The 17,844-nt window shown below is 41.1% G+C and overlaps 1 protein-coding gene across 1 annotated transcript in view; it reads right to left on the reverse strand.

Annotated features, from left to right (window-relative positions):
• Nucleotides 1–17,844, reverse strand: part of LOC308517138 (serine/threonine-protein kinase TNNI3K) — a 283,922-nt gene that overhangs the window by 244,426 nt on the left and 21,652 nt on the right. Inside the window, exon 5 of the mRNA XM_081088195.1 lies at nucleotides 6,555–6,665. Within this exon, the coding sequence (XP_080944321.1) occupies nucleotides 6,555–6,665 (111 nt within the window). The remainder of the gene's footprint in view (nucleotides 1–6,554; nucleotides 6,666–17,844) is intronic.

Raw genomic sequence — 17,844 nt, forward strand, 5'->3', positions numbered from 1 at the left:
AATAAATCAGTAAGTTCAATGGTTATAAAATTAAAAATTAATAACCAATACACTTTTTATAAATAAACTATAAAAATTAAAAAATACAATGTCATTTACATTAGCAATAAAAATATAAAATACCTAGGTTAGAAGGGCAGTACATCACTGTGAGAGTTGGCCCTGACACTTGACAGCGTGTGAACACCTGCTCTACAAATTATTAGCTGTCACCTTGCACAAGTTACTTAACTGCTCTGTGCCTCTGTTTTCTCATAAGGAATATGCAGATAAAATCCCAAGTGAGGATTAAGTCAATTGATATGCTTGGTACGCCATTATCATTTCAAAGCTATTAAATACAACTGGTGCGTGCGTGTGTGTGTGTGTGTGTGTGTGTGTTTTACTATTAGTTCTGATTCCAAACGAAGTTCACAAGGGACTATCACTTATTCATAGGATTGGAGGCAGATCTGATACGTTTTAATTGTAAAACTCATGAGTAAGTTATCTCTTTAAGAGAGAGAGAGAGAGAGAGAGAGAGAGAGAGAGAGAGAGAGAGAGAGAGAGAGACCACATTTTATTTTATAATTCCAAGCATCTGCTTGTTTGTGCCTTTGGGGGAAAAACTAAAGCCATTATAAGAGTCAGAAGCTTCTTGGTAAACAAAATTCTCTCCTAAAACATTTACATTATTTAGTTAAGAATGAACTGGAACAACATCAATGCATTTCCTTGAAATCAGAAATAAATTATATAACAACTGGGAAGCATTTCCAAAGCAGTGCTTGGATAAGTGTTTACAATCTGAAAGTGGAATAAGGTAGGATAGAATGAATTCACCTATTAAAATAATACTCTGACCTCCACAAAGTGTATATAAAACTATGCCTTTTTGTGGAAAATAAAATACTCCATGACACCTTTGCATGATATATTGCATTATTTCTGACATGCTTTTTCTATTTGCTACTTGGTCTTCTGATAACTGCAAAAACGACACAATGACACACTCAAGTATAACAACTTTTAAAGAGTTATTTGACTGTGTATAAAGTGTTCACACAGTATATGTGTATGTGTGTATAGGTGTGTGTGATATGCTCACCTACATGCATTATATCTACATGGGTTTTGGTGCCCATATACTAAGTGCCATATTAAGTTATTCTTGAACCAATTAATGTTGTTGTTGTATATGTAGCAATGTCTAGCCTTTAAATAGTAATATAGAAAGTTTATGTTTTGTTTTCTGAATATTATTTGTGTCCTATGGATGTAAGCTCTGTTTTAGCAATACATACAAGGGTCACAAGGGAGGAACTGTTCTTTTATTTACAAGACTTCAGAACCAGGGTTGAGTCCTATCCATCTCATGTATCTATTGTCTAAATGGCCCTGTGGAAGTCATTTAACTTCTCTAATCCTCAGTTTCTTTACTGAGAAACTGAGTCTAATGGTAGTTGTCCCACAGGATAACCAAATGACAATTGCATGTGAATAATAAAGCACTACCAAATGTCAGTTAATATTCTTATTTTTATAGTTTTTTAAATATATTTTTATTGATTTCAGAGAGGAAAAGAGAGGGATAGAGAGATAGTAACATCAATGAGGAGAGAGAATCATTGTTCAGCTGCCTGCTGCACACCCAGTGCTGGGAATGGAGCCTACAACCCAGGCATGTGCTCTTGGCTGGAATTGAACCTGGGGCCCTTCAATCCACAGGCCGACACTATATCCACTGAGCCAAACCAGCTAGGGCAAGCTAATATTTTTTAATCTTCATGGTTGAGAGAGCACATGATGCACATGTCCCCTGAACTCAAAGGGGAGAAGAGGGTTTAACACATGTTTATCGATTGCCAACAGGATGTTGGGCCTTGCATAAAGCAGCATATGCATATGTATTGATAGATGCATAAATCAGTCAGGGAGAAGTATTGAGAGCCAGGAGAACCAATATTTGCTGCTTTTCAAAGCACAGTAAATCTAAATCTGAGTCTCCAATTGCAATTGCAGTCAGCATTTCTAGGAAACCGCAGCACATTCTCTTCTATTATTGAAGGAGACAGCTGCCTAGTCAATGTAAATTTTATTGTAAAATTGTTTAATAGAATTCACAGATATGGGAGGACAAACACACTTGAGACACTAATGGAGGGTCTGAATTTGATATGTGCAGACAAAGAGGCCTATCAGACTTGGCATCAGTTATTGCTTTACAGAGAAAGGTAGGCAATAAAAGAAAGTGACTACTAATGAAAGGAAACTCACACTGTTCCACTGTCACCATCCCCCCCAAGCAGAGTAAAAAAAATAGGAGTGGAAAAAGCATAAATTGTTGATACAATAAATAAATACTATATGTATACTATACTCAACCTCTCTGTACCATTTGATACCCAGGATCCTTTATCTGTTGAAATTCTCTTTACACTGCATTATTGTGATACTACAATACCCTTGTTTTCCTTATACCACTCTGACCCATCCTGCTCTGTTTCCTCAATGGCTATTCACTAATTCTTCAGGTCTCTGTGGATATTCTCTTAGTCTCGATCTTTGGCCATTTATTAGACCCAATTTGCACCTTTCAGCTATTGTTATGGTTCCAGATATAACCTCTGCACATATGATTTCTAAAAAGTTAAATCAAGTCTCAGCTTCTCCACTGAATACCAGTTGTATATTTATAAATTATTAATGAACATTTAATTAGTAAATTTACATGTCTGGAACTAATTGATTATTGCTCTAAATTGAACCCTTTACCCAAACCCTTTTCTCTGTCTGCTTAAACATCATATTGTCATTCTGGAATCTATACTAAATACTGTGGTCAATGAAATCCTCTTCAACACATTATTTATTAAATCTCTAATCATTCTCTTGCTGAAAATGTTTCAATGGCTCCCCATTTCCTAGTAGAAAAATCCTATTGATTATAAGTGTATTTAAAAAGTGGGAGCTTCTGTGTTCTATTAACCTACCATACCATCTAGTCTTGTGTATTATACATTGTAAACCATAATAATTTGTTATTGAATTAAATTATACTCCTTAGTCTTCCATTATCAGTTTCCTTAGTCTGGTCCATTTCTAACATCCAAATTTACCTACAGGGACTCTTCATAATATGTTTCATGCTATTGTTCTATTCACTTTCACCTAAATATGCTCAGATCATTTTTCCTTCACATTTTGGACATAATTCCTCTTTCCTCTGTTCAGCTCTCACCACTCTTCAAAGCTCAGCCCATTTTTAAATCCCTCTCATAAGTCCTTTCTTAAATCTTTTAGTTCACATTGATACATTCTAATTTTGTATTCTTTGACATTCATATTTCTAATTATTCCTAATTATTAAATTGACTCTGGTCTTTGGCTCTTTCATCCTCCTTCATTATGACTATACTAGAGGCCCAGTGCATGAATTCATGCATGGGTGGGATCTTGCTGGCTCCAATCAGGGTGGATCAGGGCTGGGCCTGTTGGGAAGAGGAGACGGTGGGAGGTTGGCCAGCTGAACCACCCTATCAGGGCCTGATCATGGCCGGGAAGGCTGGGAGGAGGGGTAGTGGGCAATTGGCTGGCGGGCCCTGCCCCTGATTGGTGTGTGTGTGGGGGGGGGAGGGCCGTCTGGGATGGAGCTGCCTGGGGGGAGGGGCCATGGGCTGATCTGGGTTTGGGGGTCTGATTGGGGTGGGCCGTCCATGCAGAGGGGCTGTGGGCAGTAGGCCAGCTGGCCCAGCCCCTGAGTGGGGTAGGAGTGACTTATCAGGGACCAGCAGCCTGGAGGAGGGGGGCCATGATCAGATTGGGAGGGCTGATGGGGGACAGAGCTGGCTGGGGGGTGGGGCCGCTGAGCTAATCAGGGTAGTAGGGGCCCATCGGGGCTGGGAGGAGAGGCTGCTGGCAGCTGGCCAGCCAGCCCTGCCCCTGATTGGGGGGGGGGGCAATCAGGGGATGGGCCTGTCAAGGGAGGGGCTGCGGGCAATCAGGGTGGGGAAGGCCAATTGGGGGTGGGACTGGCCAGGGGGAAAGGGTCACGGGGGGTTGGCCGGCCACCCCGCCCTTTATCCGGGTGGCAGAGGCCAATCAGGGGAGGGGCCAGCTGGGGGGAATTGCTGAGGGAGGTTGGCTGTCCAGCCCCAGCCCCCAATCAAGCCGGTTTGCTGGCCACAGTGGTTGTCATGGCGACCGGTTGCTCTGGTCATTACGGCATTCTGGCTGCTGGGTTTTTATATATATAGATTGTTATTTTACTTTTAAATTGCTTATGTAATTTTTCCTGGGTATTCATTTTGTGTATCCAACTACATTATAAGGTGCTTAGGGGGAAATACGATGTCATATGTTCTTGTATCGTTCCCATATTCTAGGACTATGCTATGAAAAAAGTAGAGGCTCAAAAATATCTATTAAATGAATGAATGACTATGAGGGCAACTAAAACACATTGAAATTGATTATTTATTACAATTAATAGTTTTGAAATAAGTCAAAGAAAAAATTCTGCATTTTTTAATATGAGGATTTTCGGATACCGTTATCTTTTATTATCTGATCTATAACTTATTTAGTCTATTAGATAAGAAGAGAATAAAGCCTAATAAATGTACACCTGTTTTATGCACCATTGATGAGTGACATTAAAAGTCATTAAATGTTACAACAGCTTGTAAAGGAGGATAGAGAACCCATGGAGAATTGCAAAAAAAAAAGTAGAGAACAATTTGGAATTATATTAGTAGAATTTTCCCTAAGGCTTGTAGAATCAATATGATAGTTCCTTCCAAACTATGATTACAAAGCAAGGAAAGAGCTATTTGAGTAGGAGATGAAAAGACAAAGCTCTTAACCACCTTGCTATTGACCCTGTTTTAGATCTAGCACTTGCATATGTAATTAATTTAGCACCAGGCAAAAAGGATTTTGCTTTACAAAAAATATTCTGTCATTTTCCTGGCATTCAGAGCTTGAAGGTGTTTCACTAGCACTCAAGGTCTACATCAAAAATTCTTCCACTCAGGCTTCTTGATACTTACCTTTTATTTACTTTATCACTGGCCTCAATTGGTTTATTTTTTATAAAAAGATTATATTTAAGTGACTCTATATGGATTTCCCCTCTCTTAATTAACACAAATTCCCTAATACTTACAATGAATGTCACTAAAAAGGTTTATTTTGTGGGAAATAAGATGACATAGTAAGGAGTGAAAATGTCAACATGAAGAAAACTACTTTGCTATTAATATGCTAATACTTATTGAAAGTAAGAGCCTTGCAGTGTGAAATCTGACCTCATCTCCATCACTCCACCTCCAGCTCACACTACAGTAATAACTTTGGCTCACTCATGTCCCTCAAACACATCCAGCTCTTTTCTACCTCAGGGTTTCTGTATGTGCAATTATATATATATGATACATAGCATCACTATCTATACATATAAAAGGCTAATATGCAAAGTGTCCCCTCAGGAGTTTGACCAGGAGACTGGGAGTTCTATCACTCACTATGACGTGCACTGACAACCAGGGGGCAATGCGAAACAAAGGAAGGCCCCGGCCAGCAGCTGGAAGGCCCAATCGGCCCTGATTGCCGGCCAGGCCTAAGGACCAAACTGGTGCATAAATTTCATGCACTGGGCCTCTATTATAGCTTATAAAATGGTGCCTACTTCTTCATCACTTTGTTTTCATTTTACATCATTTTATTATTTCCTAGTACTCACTACTAACATTGTATAATATTTTACTTTCTTTTTTTTTAATATATTTTATTGATTTTTTACAGAGAGGAAGGGAGAGAGATAGAGAGTCAGAAACATCGATGAGAGAGAAACATCGATCAGCTGCCTCCTGCACATCTCCCACTGGGGATGTGCCCACAGCCCAAGTACATGCCCTTGACCGGAATCGAACCTGGGACCCTTCAGTCCGCAGGCCGATGCTCTATCCACTGAGCCAAACTGGTTTCGGCAATATTTTACTTTCTTTATTGTCTGTCTCATTCCCAACAACTAAACTCTAAGATAATGAGTATTTGCCTGTCTTTCTTGCTATGTCACTTCAACAACTAGATCAGTATCTAGTGCACAATGAATAATCTTTCATTGAGTCCTTACTCTGTATGAAACAATCGGCAAAGTGCTTTACATGGATTATCTAATTTAATCATTACAATAGGTTGTTTACTATTCCTATTTCATAAATGAAGAAAACATAGATAGATGTCTTGATGTACAGTAACTTGTGTGAGGTAAACAGTAAGTGATGGAAACTGAACTGTCTGACTCCTAAACCTAGGCTCTTACTGCTATAAAGTCTCTGTGTATCTAGCCATTTTTATATTAACTGATGTTTTATTACACTGTCATAAAGTAGATTGAATTGACTATCAAAAGAACATTTATAGCTTAATCTGATCCAAAAAAATAAATGAGTGGGTTTAGTTGCTAAAAAGTAAACAACTTCCAGGAAGCCAGTATTTGAAAAGAAGCTGGTATGTGAACAAGAATACAAAGAGGCAGGTTTACTTATACAGGTAACTAAGGTGTGACTTACCTCCAGGTGACCAGCTATTGTAGCAATATGCAGGGCAGTGAGACCGCCATACCCAACCTGCTGTATGTCAGCTCCACTGTGAAGCAGGGAAGTGATCAATTCTGCACTATCCTGTAAAGAAACACATCCTTAGTGTTACCTTTATACTAATAGCAGGTCTGAATGCTGACAGTTTAGGTACCCAAAGAAAACCTAAGTGATTTCTGTTATATCAAGGAGCAGCAGCTCTCAGATGGTTGAAAGGTAGGAACAAATGACAGGCCATTCAGTTACAATCCTATACCACCTGACCATGAAAGACAGAAAGGAGATTTACCTATGGTGAGGCTCTTGCAAATTGAATCCCAACTTACATGTAGGTCACTCCAATAAATGTCCTTTCTCTAGTGACTGCAGTGTTGAACTGACTGCCATGGGCTATTTCATGGTAGCTTAGTAATTGCTTCTTCTCTACTGCGTATGTGTCTTGGGCTCTATATATAATTAATTAATAGTGTCTTTCTTAACTTGACTCATTATAATAGTGAAAATGTTGGGAGTATCACTGGAGCTTGTGAGAATAAATTATTCAAATGACAAAGTAATATTTATGTTATTTATACTATTATTTGCATTGCGTTTCTATCTCTGAAGGGACATGGAACTTTTTAATAATATTAATAGCAATTACCACTAATTGAATCCATTATGTAATTAACCTTTTATATCTGGTACATGATAGAACTTCAAAAATAGTTGATAAAAACATATTAAACTAAAAAAATGAAATATTTCTAAAAAAACTTTATGAAAAATTATTTTTATAACCCTAATTTTATGAATCAGAACACTCAAAAGAGTGATGTGGAGGGTCACATAGTCTTAAAACACCAGATATGGAAGGGTATGCAAAGAAAGTTCTTATGTTTAACCCTCTCCCTCAAAGTAAGAATTCAAACCACAAGTTCTGTAATACTTGGCCCATTAACATCTCAAACATACTCAGTGGCAAGAATGTCAAGTAGGCACAGGATTGGCCACTGCATTTATGCATATACATATCATTTCAAATACTGCTGGTTAAGAAAATTCTTCCATTAAAAAACAAAGTTTAGGGGGTTCCAGTCAAGATGGTGACATAGGTAAATGTAGTACTGAAATCCTTCCACAACTACCTCAAAATTACACCTAACCTACTGAAAAACCTTCATTCAGAACAGCCTGAAATCTAGCTGAACAGAAGTCCTACAACTGAATATATAAAGAAGAAGCCACATTAAGACTGGTAGGAGGATGGAGATGCTGATTGGGCTGGTCCCACACCACATGTGGTGGATAAAAAATCTGGAGGGACATCTCGGCTGCAGAGGTCCTACCGGAGGAGCGAGGGGTTCCAGCCCCATACCAGCCCACCCAGCTGACGGTTTCAGTGGCAGGAAGAGAATAACATATAACTTCTATCTGTAAAAAAACAGAGGGAATTGTGGCTGAGTAGGAGGGCAGTTGGACTCCTAGGCATTCCTTTTAAAAGGCTCACACAGGGACTTAATCAGACTCAGTCACTCTGAGTTCCAAAGTTAGAGGCACCAGGAGCACGTGGGGAGGAGCTGAGTTGTCTGGCACTGGGGCAATAGAAGGAGGGGCAGCTTTCTCTCAGACAGAAGTGCTGGCAGAGACCATTGTTCCTTTGTTGAGCCCTCCCCCTGAAGAGCCTGCAGGTGAGTGCCATATCTGAGTCTCCGTCAAGCTGACTGACACTGTTTGCCCGGGCCTGATAATTCCACTAAAACTTTCACCCTATCCACAATGAGGCTCTTTTGCTTTCTTATCATTTGTGTGTTCACTGGAGTAGCACTTTTAATTTCCTTCAAGAACTTTTCCTTTCCAATCACAACTTGGCTAACGGCTGGCACAAGAGGCCTAACTTTTGCCCTATCTTAACTTTCAACATGCATCCTTCACTAAATTTAATCATTTCCAGTTTTTTATTAAAAGTGAAAAACTTGCAACGCTTGCTTCACTTAGAAGCCATTTGAGAGTTATGACTTGGCCTAATTTCAATATTGTTTTTGCCTCAGGGAATAGGGAGACCTGAGGAGAGGGAGGAAGTAGTGAGCAGCCAGTTGGTAGAGCAGTCAGAACATACACAACCTTTAGCGATTAAGTTCACTGTCTTACACAGATAGGCACAGTTCATTCCCCAAAGCAATGACTGATTACAGATCACCATAACAAATGTAATAAAAATGAAAAATTTTGAAATATTTTTTAATTACCAAAATGTGACACGGAGACATGAAGTGAGCAAACCCTAATGGGAAAATGGTGCCCACAGACGTGTTAGATGAAGAATTGTCACAAACCTTCAATTTGTAAAAAACCAGAATCTGCAAAGCAATATAAAGCAAAGTGCAATGAAATGAGGTTTGCCAGTAGTTTCCAAATCTTATGCTCTGCACATCTGCTCTACCAAGAAAATTAAATAAATTTTTCTTCTTCTTTTACTATTCCATTGGCTCCTACTGCTCAGTCTAGAGACATTTGTTTTCTCTATTAAACAAAAACCAAATAACACAACAACAAATTTTTATTATTATTTTTTTTACTGAAGTCAAGGTAATTAATTTTATCTCTATCCTTTCCTTTGTTTTCTGGGAAAAGTTATTGATATTCACTACTGACAACTCTGACCTCATTTCTTTAGTAATCCTTAGCTATGTAGACCCAAATCTTGCATAAATCCCAACAGAGTTCACCACACTCCTTACTCGCTGCCCTTTGCTTTTTCTCATACTACTCCCTTCTCTTACCCTCTATAACCAAGAGAAATAACCATTCCTGTTTCTTTCACTTGAAACATTAGGACCTCATCACTGTTCTGAATCCATCTCCTCAGCTTCAAGAGGTAATTTTGGTTTACCAAATCAAATGTCAATAATCTCCCTCATCTCTGTAGTCAGATCATCTTCTTGAAATCCCTCTTTATTTTGGTTTCATAAAGCCATATATATTTCTGTTTTCCTTTTCTTTGCCTCTTCATTGTCACTGTCTCCAAAAAGTTAGTGATTTAGGAGTTTAGTCCTTTCTCATTCTATATTTCATCTTTGGTAATTCTTACACAATCTGATAACTTTATCTTTAATAAATTCAAATCTCATGTATCCTGCCTACCAATGCCATCTCAAATTAGAAATTCAAAACTGCTTTTGTGAATACCATTCATAATTTTCTCAGGGTCATCTGTCATCTCTTGGCATTCCTTATTTATATTTATGGCACTTTCTTATTCTAAATGACACTGAGCCCCTTCAACTCAATCAATTTTAGCTATTGCTGATATTAACTCAATAACACTTATCACATTTCTTCTTATTTCTATTATCACCCTCCACTTTACATAGCCCTCTTACTAGTCTCCTTGAGTAAGCCTTTTCTCATTGTAGTCCTTCCTCTACACGGCTACCAGATAAGTTTTCCCACACACAGTTTTGATTTCATCATTCTCCTTTTCAATAAACTTTTTAGACCCTCAATAAATATTTATGGAGACTATATGGTGTGTGAAACATTGCTCTGAGTAGGGGAAACACTACAGTGAGTACAACAGTTAAATCCCTGCTTTCATGGAGCTTATACTTTTACTGTGTGTATGTGATGTACCAATGGCTATGAGATAAAACAGGCAAGTGATAAAAGTAGGCTACTTTAATTTGAGTAGTCAGGGAAAGCTTCACTGAAGAGGTGGTCTTTGAGATGAATATTCAATACCAAAAGGAAGAAATCCAAGCCACAATTTCAGCAATGGGCATTCAAGATAGGGAGTAGTGTAAAAATCCTAAAATGGAGATAAACTTAGTGCATTTGAAAGCCATTGTTGAGTAGAAGATTAAAACGGGGGGGTGGGGGGGGGAATAATGTTCAAGATGAAATCTAAGACATCTGCTCTTGTAGGGTCTCACTGGCCATGGTATTAGGTGTACAGATTTTTTTCAAGTGCAATAGATAGCTGGGGAATGACATGATATTGAGTTAGAGAAGACTAAAAAGTAGTAGTTTCTGAGGTAGAAATAAATGTTTTGTTTTTTACAAGTTTGAGATAATTACAATGCAGGGTTAAGTTTGTACATACTAGAATAAGTCTCCCTAGTTAGAATTCCAGCTCTGCTAATGACTATGCAAACTGGGGTGAGTTATAGAACCCTTTTACAGTAATATCCTTGGTTATAAAAAAAAGGGGGAACAATAACTGTTTCAACCTAATGTGATATACATATAAATTGTGTATCCACAACTGATGTGACAATACATAGAAAGCACTTAAAAGATACCTGCCAAACAATATTCAGTGAAACTCCTTACTATTGGACATAGAAGTCTGGGACTCAGGGAAACTTCCAAGTTAGTGATTTGACTCCACCATTTAGCTCTTCTTTCACCTTTCTTTTTATGCCCCCCCCCCCCGCCCCCCGACCACACCATTTCTTTACTTCCTGTACTTCATTAGTTATCCATTGAAAACACTGAATGAATAAAACAGAGGAAAACTCTGAACCAGTACTGGAAATTAGAAAATGTTGACTAGTTCTCCCTCCTGCAGAAAAAATTCATAGGCATTAAATCTAAACTCAATAATAACCTTTAATTTTGAATGGTGAGGGCTAAAGACATGAACAGTCTCTGAGATAAATGGGAGAGACATTACCTTAAAACATTTTTCCCTGCAGATGAGCAGGCATTTAAATGCAGGGAAGTGGAGAAGGTCTTTTTAAGCATAGAATTGTGTGTGTTTTTACATAGAGGAAAATGTGATAAATTTGAGCATATGAAAGTATTAAAAAAACACAATATAAGATAAATGACAAATTGGAGAAATTGTCACAACACATAAAACAGACAAATGGTTTGTATATTTAATATATGAAGAACTCTTATAAATCAGTAGAAAGATAGATACTCTTTAATTCAACAAATATTTATTAATGAATGTATACCTTATGGTAAGCACTGTACTAAACTAAATTAAAATAAATTATATGTAAATCATGAAGCATATAACATATTTATCTATCAGGCATATTCTAGTAAACACACATTCATCTTTTCTTCTACTGTCTTTGTATTTTCTCCTTATTTAGCCAAAATTTGTAGAATTAAAATAATGTATGTTATGATTCCTTTAGCATAGTCAAATGGTGAGGTCAAAAATTAGAAGTACTAAATTATGCTTTCAAATCTTGGTTGGATTTCTCAGGTTGACCTCTGATTGATCTAAACAATTTTTCACTAAATACTATAAAAATAAAACTTTTGTCTTACCAAGCCATGCTAAAGAGAATATAACAAAACAATCATTGTTACTTACAAATTACTTATTAAGATGTAAAATGCTTTATCCACATCACATTTTTCAAACTCCCCAACTTACCCAGAAGATAAATATTACAGTTGACTCTTGAACAACATGGTTTGAACTGCAGGAGTCCACTTAATGTGGATTTTTTTTTTTTTCAACAAACGCAGTTGGCCCTTCAGATTCACAGAGTTCCACATCCTCAGATTCAACCAGTGGTGGACAGAAAACAGTATTTTTGTATTCCCAACCATGACTTCACAAGACAGATCCCCAATCAAAAGTGCTTTTTCAATCTGTACTTGCTTGAGTTTGTGGAAGAAATGGGCCAACTGCAGTTAAGCTTTTGGTGTGTCAAAGTCATATGCAAATTTTCAACTGCCTTGCTGCCCCTAACCTCATGTTAGGTCCAATTGTATTATGTCTATGTTATAACTATTGATAGTTTGGATCAAAGAATTTAAGTTACTTGTAGAAACCTAAATATTTTGTAAGTGTTGCAGCTAGATACAAAGTCAGGTCTATTTGACTTCAAAGTCCATGCTTCATTTTTGACTTTCCACAGAGCTTTAGCTGATCTTTCCACATAAATCTCTTGCACTCTCAAGTCCCTTTAAGAGTCTGTCTTACAAGAACTCAACTGGCATAGCATAGCATAGCATAAAATATTGTTCTTTAATGTACATTGAAATTGAAATTGAACTTGGATTTGAACTTAGGTCTTCTGACTTTGAATCCTATGCTTTTCTCAATATGACAAGTTAGCCTCAATTCCCAATGACTCTTCTACTCCCAATATTTTGCCTTTCTTTTTTTAAAAAAAAAAATTCTTTATTGATTTCAGAGAGAAAGGGAGAAGGAGAGAGAGATAGAAACATCAATAATGAGAGAGAATCATTGATTGGCTGCCTCCTGCTTGCCCCCCACCAGGGATCGAGCCCACATCCCAGACATGTGCCCTTGGCCGGAATCAAACCCAGAACCCTTCAGTTCGCAGGCTGACACTTTATCCACTGAGCCAACCCAGCTAGGGCTCAATATTTTGCCTTTCATGTGAAAGCCCTAACTCTTTGTTTTTTACCTTTAAAACGGGGATCTAATACCTGCTGTATAGTACTATAAGAAGGATCAAATGGCATTATTTATGTGCAAATGTTTGTAAACTCAAGATCCTTATGAGTATAGGTTTATATATTTACTAGGGGCCCGGTGCACGAAATTCGTGCACTAGGTGTGTGTGGGGGGGAGAGTGTCCCTCAGCCAAGCCTGCCCCCTCTCACATACTGGGAGCCCTCAGGCGTTGACCCCCATCACCCTCCGATCGCCTAATCGGCCCCTTGCCCAGGCCTGACGCCTCCGCCAGAGGTGTCAGGCTTGGACAGGGGACCCCCATCTCCCCCCGATCACTGGCTCTGGCCCCCGCCCAGGCCTGAGGCCTCTGGCACAGGAATCATGCCTGGGCAGGGGACCCCCATCTCCCTCTGATCGCTTGCTCCACCCCCCGCCCAAGTCTGACGCCTCTGACCCAGGCTTCAGGCCTGGGCAAGGGGACCATCATATCCCCCCAATCCCCGGCTCCGCCCCCCGCCCAGGCCTGATACCTCAGCTAGAGGAGTTGACCCTCATCACCCTCCGATCACCAATCACCGGATCGGCCCCTTGACCAGGCCTGAGGCCTCCGGCAGAGGTGTCAGGCCTGGGCAGGGGACCCCCAGCTCCCCGCGGTTGCAGGCTCCACCCCTGCCCAGGCCTGACACCTCTGGCCTAGGCGTCCAGCCCAGGCAGCGGGGACCTGCAGTGGCAGCGGGGGGAGCCGCTATCGTGGGCTTCGCTTTAGGCCCAGGCAAGGGACCCCTAGCTCCTGGGACTGCCAGCTTCGACCGTGCCCAGCTCCCATCGCTGGCTCCACCCCTACTTCCTGCTATCACTGGCCAGGGCGGAAAAGGCGCCTGATTCTCCAATCATGGCTGGGGGGCAGGGCAAAGGCGGCCCCAGGGCCGCCTTTGCCCTGCCCCCCAGCTCTTAGCTCCCCCATGGGTTTCAGATCACTGTCAGTGGCAGGGGGCTTCTTCCTGCTTTCCCTTTCGCCTCCCTGCATTGTGCTTACATATGCAAATTAGCCGCCATCTTGTTGGCAGTTAACTGCCAATCTTAGTTGGCAGTTAATTTGCATATAGCCCTGATTAGCCAATGAAAAAGGTATCGCCGTACGCCAATTACCATTTTTCTCTTTTATTAGTGTAGATAGTAAATGCATTACCCCTAAGATTGACCTAATTCTATTAAAATGTTCATCTTATGTCTCAGTCCACTCTGTTCCCAAATATGTTTAATCATGAAATAACTCATTTTTTTTTTTTATCTGTAATATCTCAGAGTTGAGCTATATTGTTTTCTGTAATACTAGTGGTCTGGTGCACGAAATTTATGCACATGAAAAGGGAATTAATTAGAGGAAATATTTTAATTTTGCTATTTGCCCTTTATAATAGAAGTGTCAGAGATGAAAGAAAATTAGTAAAATCTACATGAAATCTTCCTCCTGTCAGAGTCTGGGGCACGCCATGGGACCCAGAGTCAATTCCCCGCCCACCCACGTGCACCTTGAAATCGCACGAGAACCAGACCCGGCTGGCCCCACCCCCATTGGGCGAGATCCAGAACCAGCCGGCACCATCCCCATCAAGCCCCACCAGGTGTGGGGTGGAGCATCAGGTCCCCTGTCAAGCCCCGCCATGTGGGGAGTGTAGCCTCAGGTCCCCCAGACACCCTCAGGTCCCCCAGCCCAGCTGCAGGGGCAGAGGGTGCAGCCTGAGGTCCCCCATCAAGCCCCGCTGGGTGGGGGGCGTGACCCAGGTCCCCCAGACTGTCACTGGGCAGGGGGCATGGCCTCAGGTCCCCTGATGCACCCTCAGGTCCCCCGGCTGGGAAGCCGGGACAGGGGCACAGCCTGAGGTCCCCCGTGAAGCCCCACCAGGCGGGGGACTCAGCCTCAGGTCCCCTGTCCCAGCCTAGCGCCATGCAGCCACAGATCCCTGCTGATCGCTCATCACAGCTTGTTACAGGAACAACACCTCACTGTGGGTGCAGCCATCTTGTGTTACGGGAACCCTACTTCAGCTGTGGGCTCAGCCATCTTCTGACAGTGTGATGGAGTGAGGGTCAATTTGCATATTACCTCTATAATATATAGGACTAGTAGTCCAGTGCATAAAATTCATGCACATTAAAAGGAAATTAATTGCCCTGATCGGTTTGGCTCAGTGGATAGAGCATCAGCCTGCGGACTCAAGGGTCTCAGGTTTGATTCTGGTCGAGGGCATGTACCTTGGTTGCAGGCACATCCCCAGTGGGGAGTGAGCAGGAGGTAGCTGATCAATGTTTATCTCTCATTGATGTTTCTAACTCTCTATCCCCCTCCCTTCCTCTCTGTAAAAAATCAATAAAATATATTATTTAAAAAAAGAAATTAAGCCAAAACCGGTTTGGCTCAGTGGATAGAGCATCGGCCTGCGGACTGAAGGGTCCCGGGTTCGATTCCGGTCAAGGGCATGTACCTGGGTTACGGGCACATCCCCAGTAGGAGATGTGCAAGACTCAGTTGATCGATGTTTCTCTCTCATCGATGTTTCTAGCTCTCTATCTCTCTCCCTTCCTCTCTGTAAAAAATCAATGAAAAATAAAAAAAAAATAAAAAAAATGGAATTAATTAGCAGAGATATTTTAATATTGCTGTTTGCCCTTTCTCTATAATAGAAATGTGAGAGAAGAAAGGAAATTAGTAAAATGTATATGAAAATAATATATAAATTAATAAACAGCAACAAAAGGATATAACAACAACAGAGGCATGATATAAAAATGACAAAATATGATATGAAAACAACAAAAACATGATATAAAAGCAACAGTGATGCAAACAATGACTGATAAAGTGCTTAAACTTATTCTAATATCTCCCTGTACGCCACATTAAGAGTGAAAACACTTTCAGAGTGCTTTGCTAATTTCCCTTGTGATAAAGTACTTAGAACTTTAACTGTAACATCACATGCTCTTCAAACTCGAGAGAAAGCAACATATAACTGACCATGTGCAAAAACAGGTTCAGGTAGGAATATGCCTACTTTATCTAGAGTTTGTCCTTGTGATTTATTAATAGTCATCACAAATGTTGGCATCACAGGAAACCGTCGTCGAATCAATTAGGCCAGTGTGAGATGGGGACAAATTAATTCTTGGAATCAGAACAGCCTCTCCCTCTGCAGATCCTGTTAATACTTCAGCTTTGATAATGTTAGGTTGTAATCCTATCTAATAATAGACAAACATGGTAATTAACCATCTTACGACACGCTTCCTATTGGCTAATCAGGGCGATATGCAAATTAACTGCCAACCAAGATTGCGGCTGGCAGCCACACAGCTGAAGTGAACAGGAGGCTTGCTTGCTCCAGTGATGGAGGAAGCCAAGGTTCCCCACCTGCCGCTGCCAGACTCTGAGCTTCAGTCTAAGAAACAATGTTGCAATTATAGAAGCCAAACAAAGCCCAGAAAACTGCTTTCAGCAGCCAAGGTCTCAGAGCTGGAGCCGAGCCTCAGAGCTAAAGCCAGCTCTCAGCTCCAGTGACATCCATAGAAGGTAAATAAATCCAAGAATAAAAATAAAAAAGAAAAAAAGGAGAGGTTGGGAGCTTCAGTCACCCGCCAGCCTGAAAACGGCCCTCAGCCCCTCACCCAGACTGGCCAGGCACCCCAGTGGGGACCCCCACCCTGAAGGGGGTGCGACCAGCTGCAAACAGCCATCATCCCCTCATCCAGGCTGGCCAGGTACCCAATCAGGACCTGCACCCTGATCCGGGACACCTTCAGGGCAAACCAGCCAGCCCCCACCCATGCACCAGGCCTCTATCCTATATAGTAAAAGGGTAATATGCAAACTGACCCTAACAGCAGAAAGACTGGGAATGATTGGTCACTATGACACACACTGACCACCAGGGGGCAGACGCTCAATGCAGGAGCTGCCCTCTGGTGGTCAGGGTGCTCTCACATGGGAGGAGCTCTGCTCAGCCACAAGTCATGCTGATGGCTGCCAGTACAGCGGTGGTGATGGGGGCCCCTCTGCCTCCTCAACAGCACTAAGCATGTCCGACTGCAGCTTAGATCTGCTCCCCACTGGCAAGTGGACATCCCCCGAGGGCTGCCGGGCTGCCAGAGGGATGCCTGATTGCCATCTTAGGCCCAATCTCCCGGGGAGCGGGCATAAGCCAGCAGGTGGTCATCCCCTGAGGGGTCCCAGACTGCGAGAGGGCACAGGCCGGGCTGAGGGACTCCGTTACCCCCGAGTGCACAAATTTTTGTGCACCGGGCCTCTAGTCTTTTGATAATAAATCTGGTACCATTACAAAGACCCCATTTACTATTCAGATTTCTCAATAGCATGATGATTGACCCAGTTTCAATTTTAATTTATGACATGGCATTCCCGAAGGAGTAATACTATTAAGAAATTCGATGGGAAAATTTTCCTTTTCAGCATCATCTGTGGAATCAATGGAATCATCACTCAAATGTGTGTGAAAATCTCCATTGAGTATATCCAAATTTTCTTCATTTAATTTTTGAACATGCTCATTTTTTGGACAAAGAATTGCACATTTAGATATATTTTTAATATTATCTATAGCAGTGGTTCTCAGCCTTGGCTGCACATTAGAATCACCTGGGAATCTTTTTAAAATCCTGATTCTTGGGCCTCATCCTCCGGAAATTATTTCTTGGTTATGGGGTGGGGTCACAACATTAGTAACAAAGAAACAGAATTAAAACTTTATTGTGGGGAGCCACAACTGGACTGATGAGAGGGCACAGTCCTCTTATTGCCATGTGCAAGTCCCAGCTTGGAGGGCAGGGCCCTCCCACCACAATTATAGCCAACAGCTGTAGTTGTAAGCTTGA

Source organism: Myotis nattereri (assembly GCF_964212035.1).
Source record: "Myotis nattereri genome assembly, chromosome: 3".
NCBI classification, from domain to species: domain Eukaryota; kingdom Metazoa; phylum Chordata; class Mammalia; order Chiroptera; family Vespertilionidae; genus Myotis; species Myotis nattereri.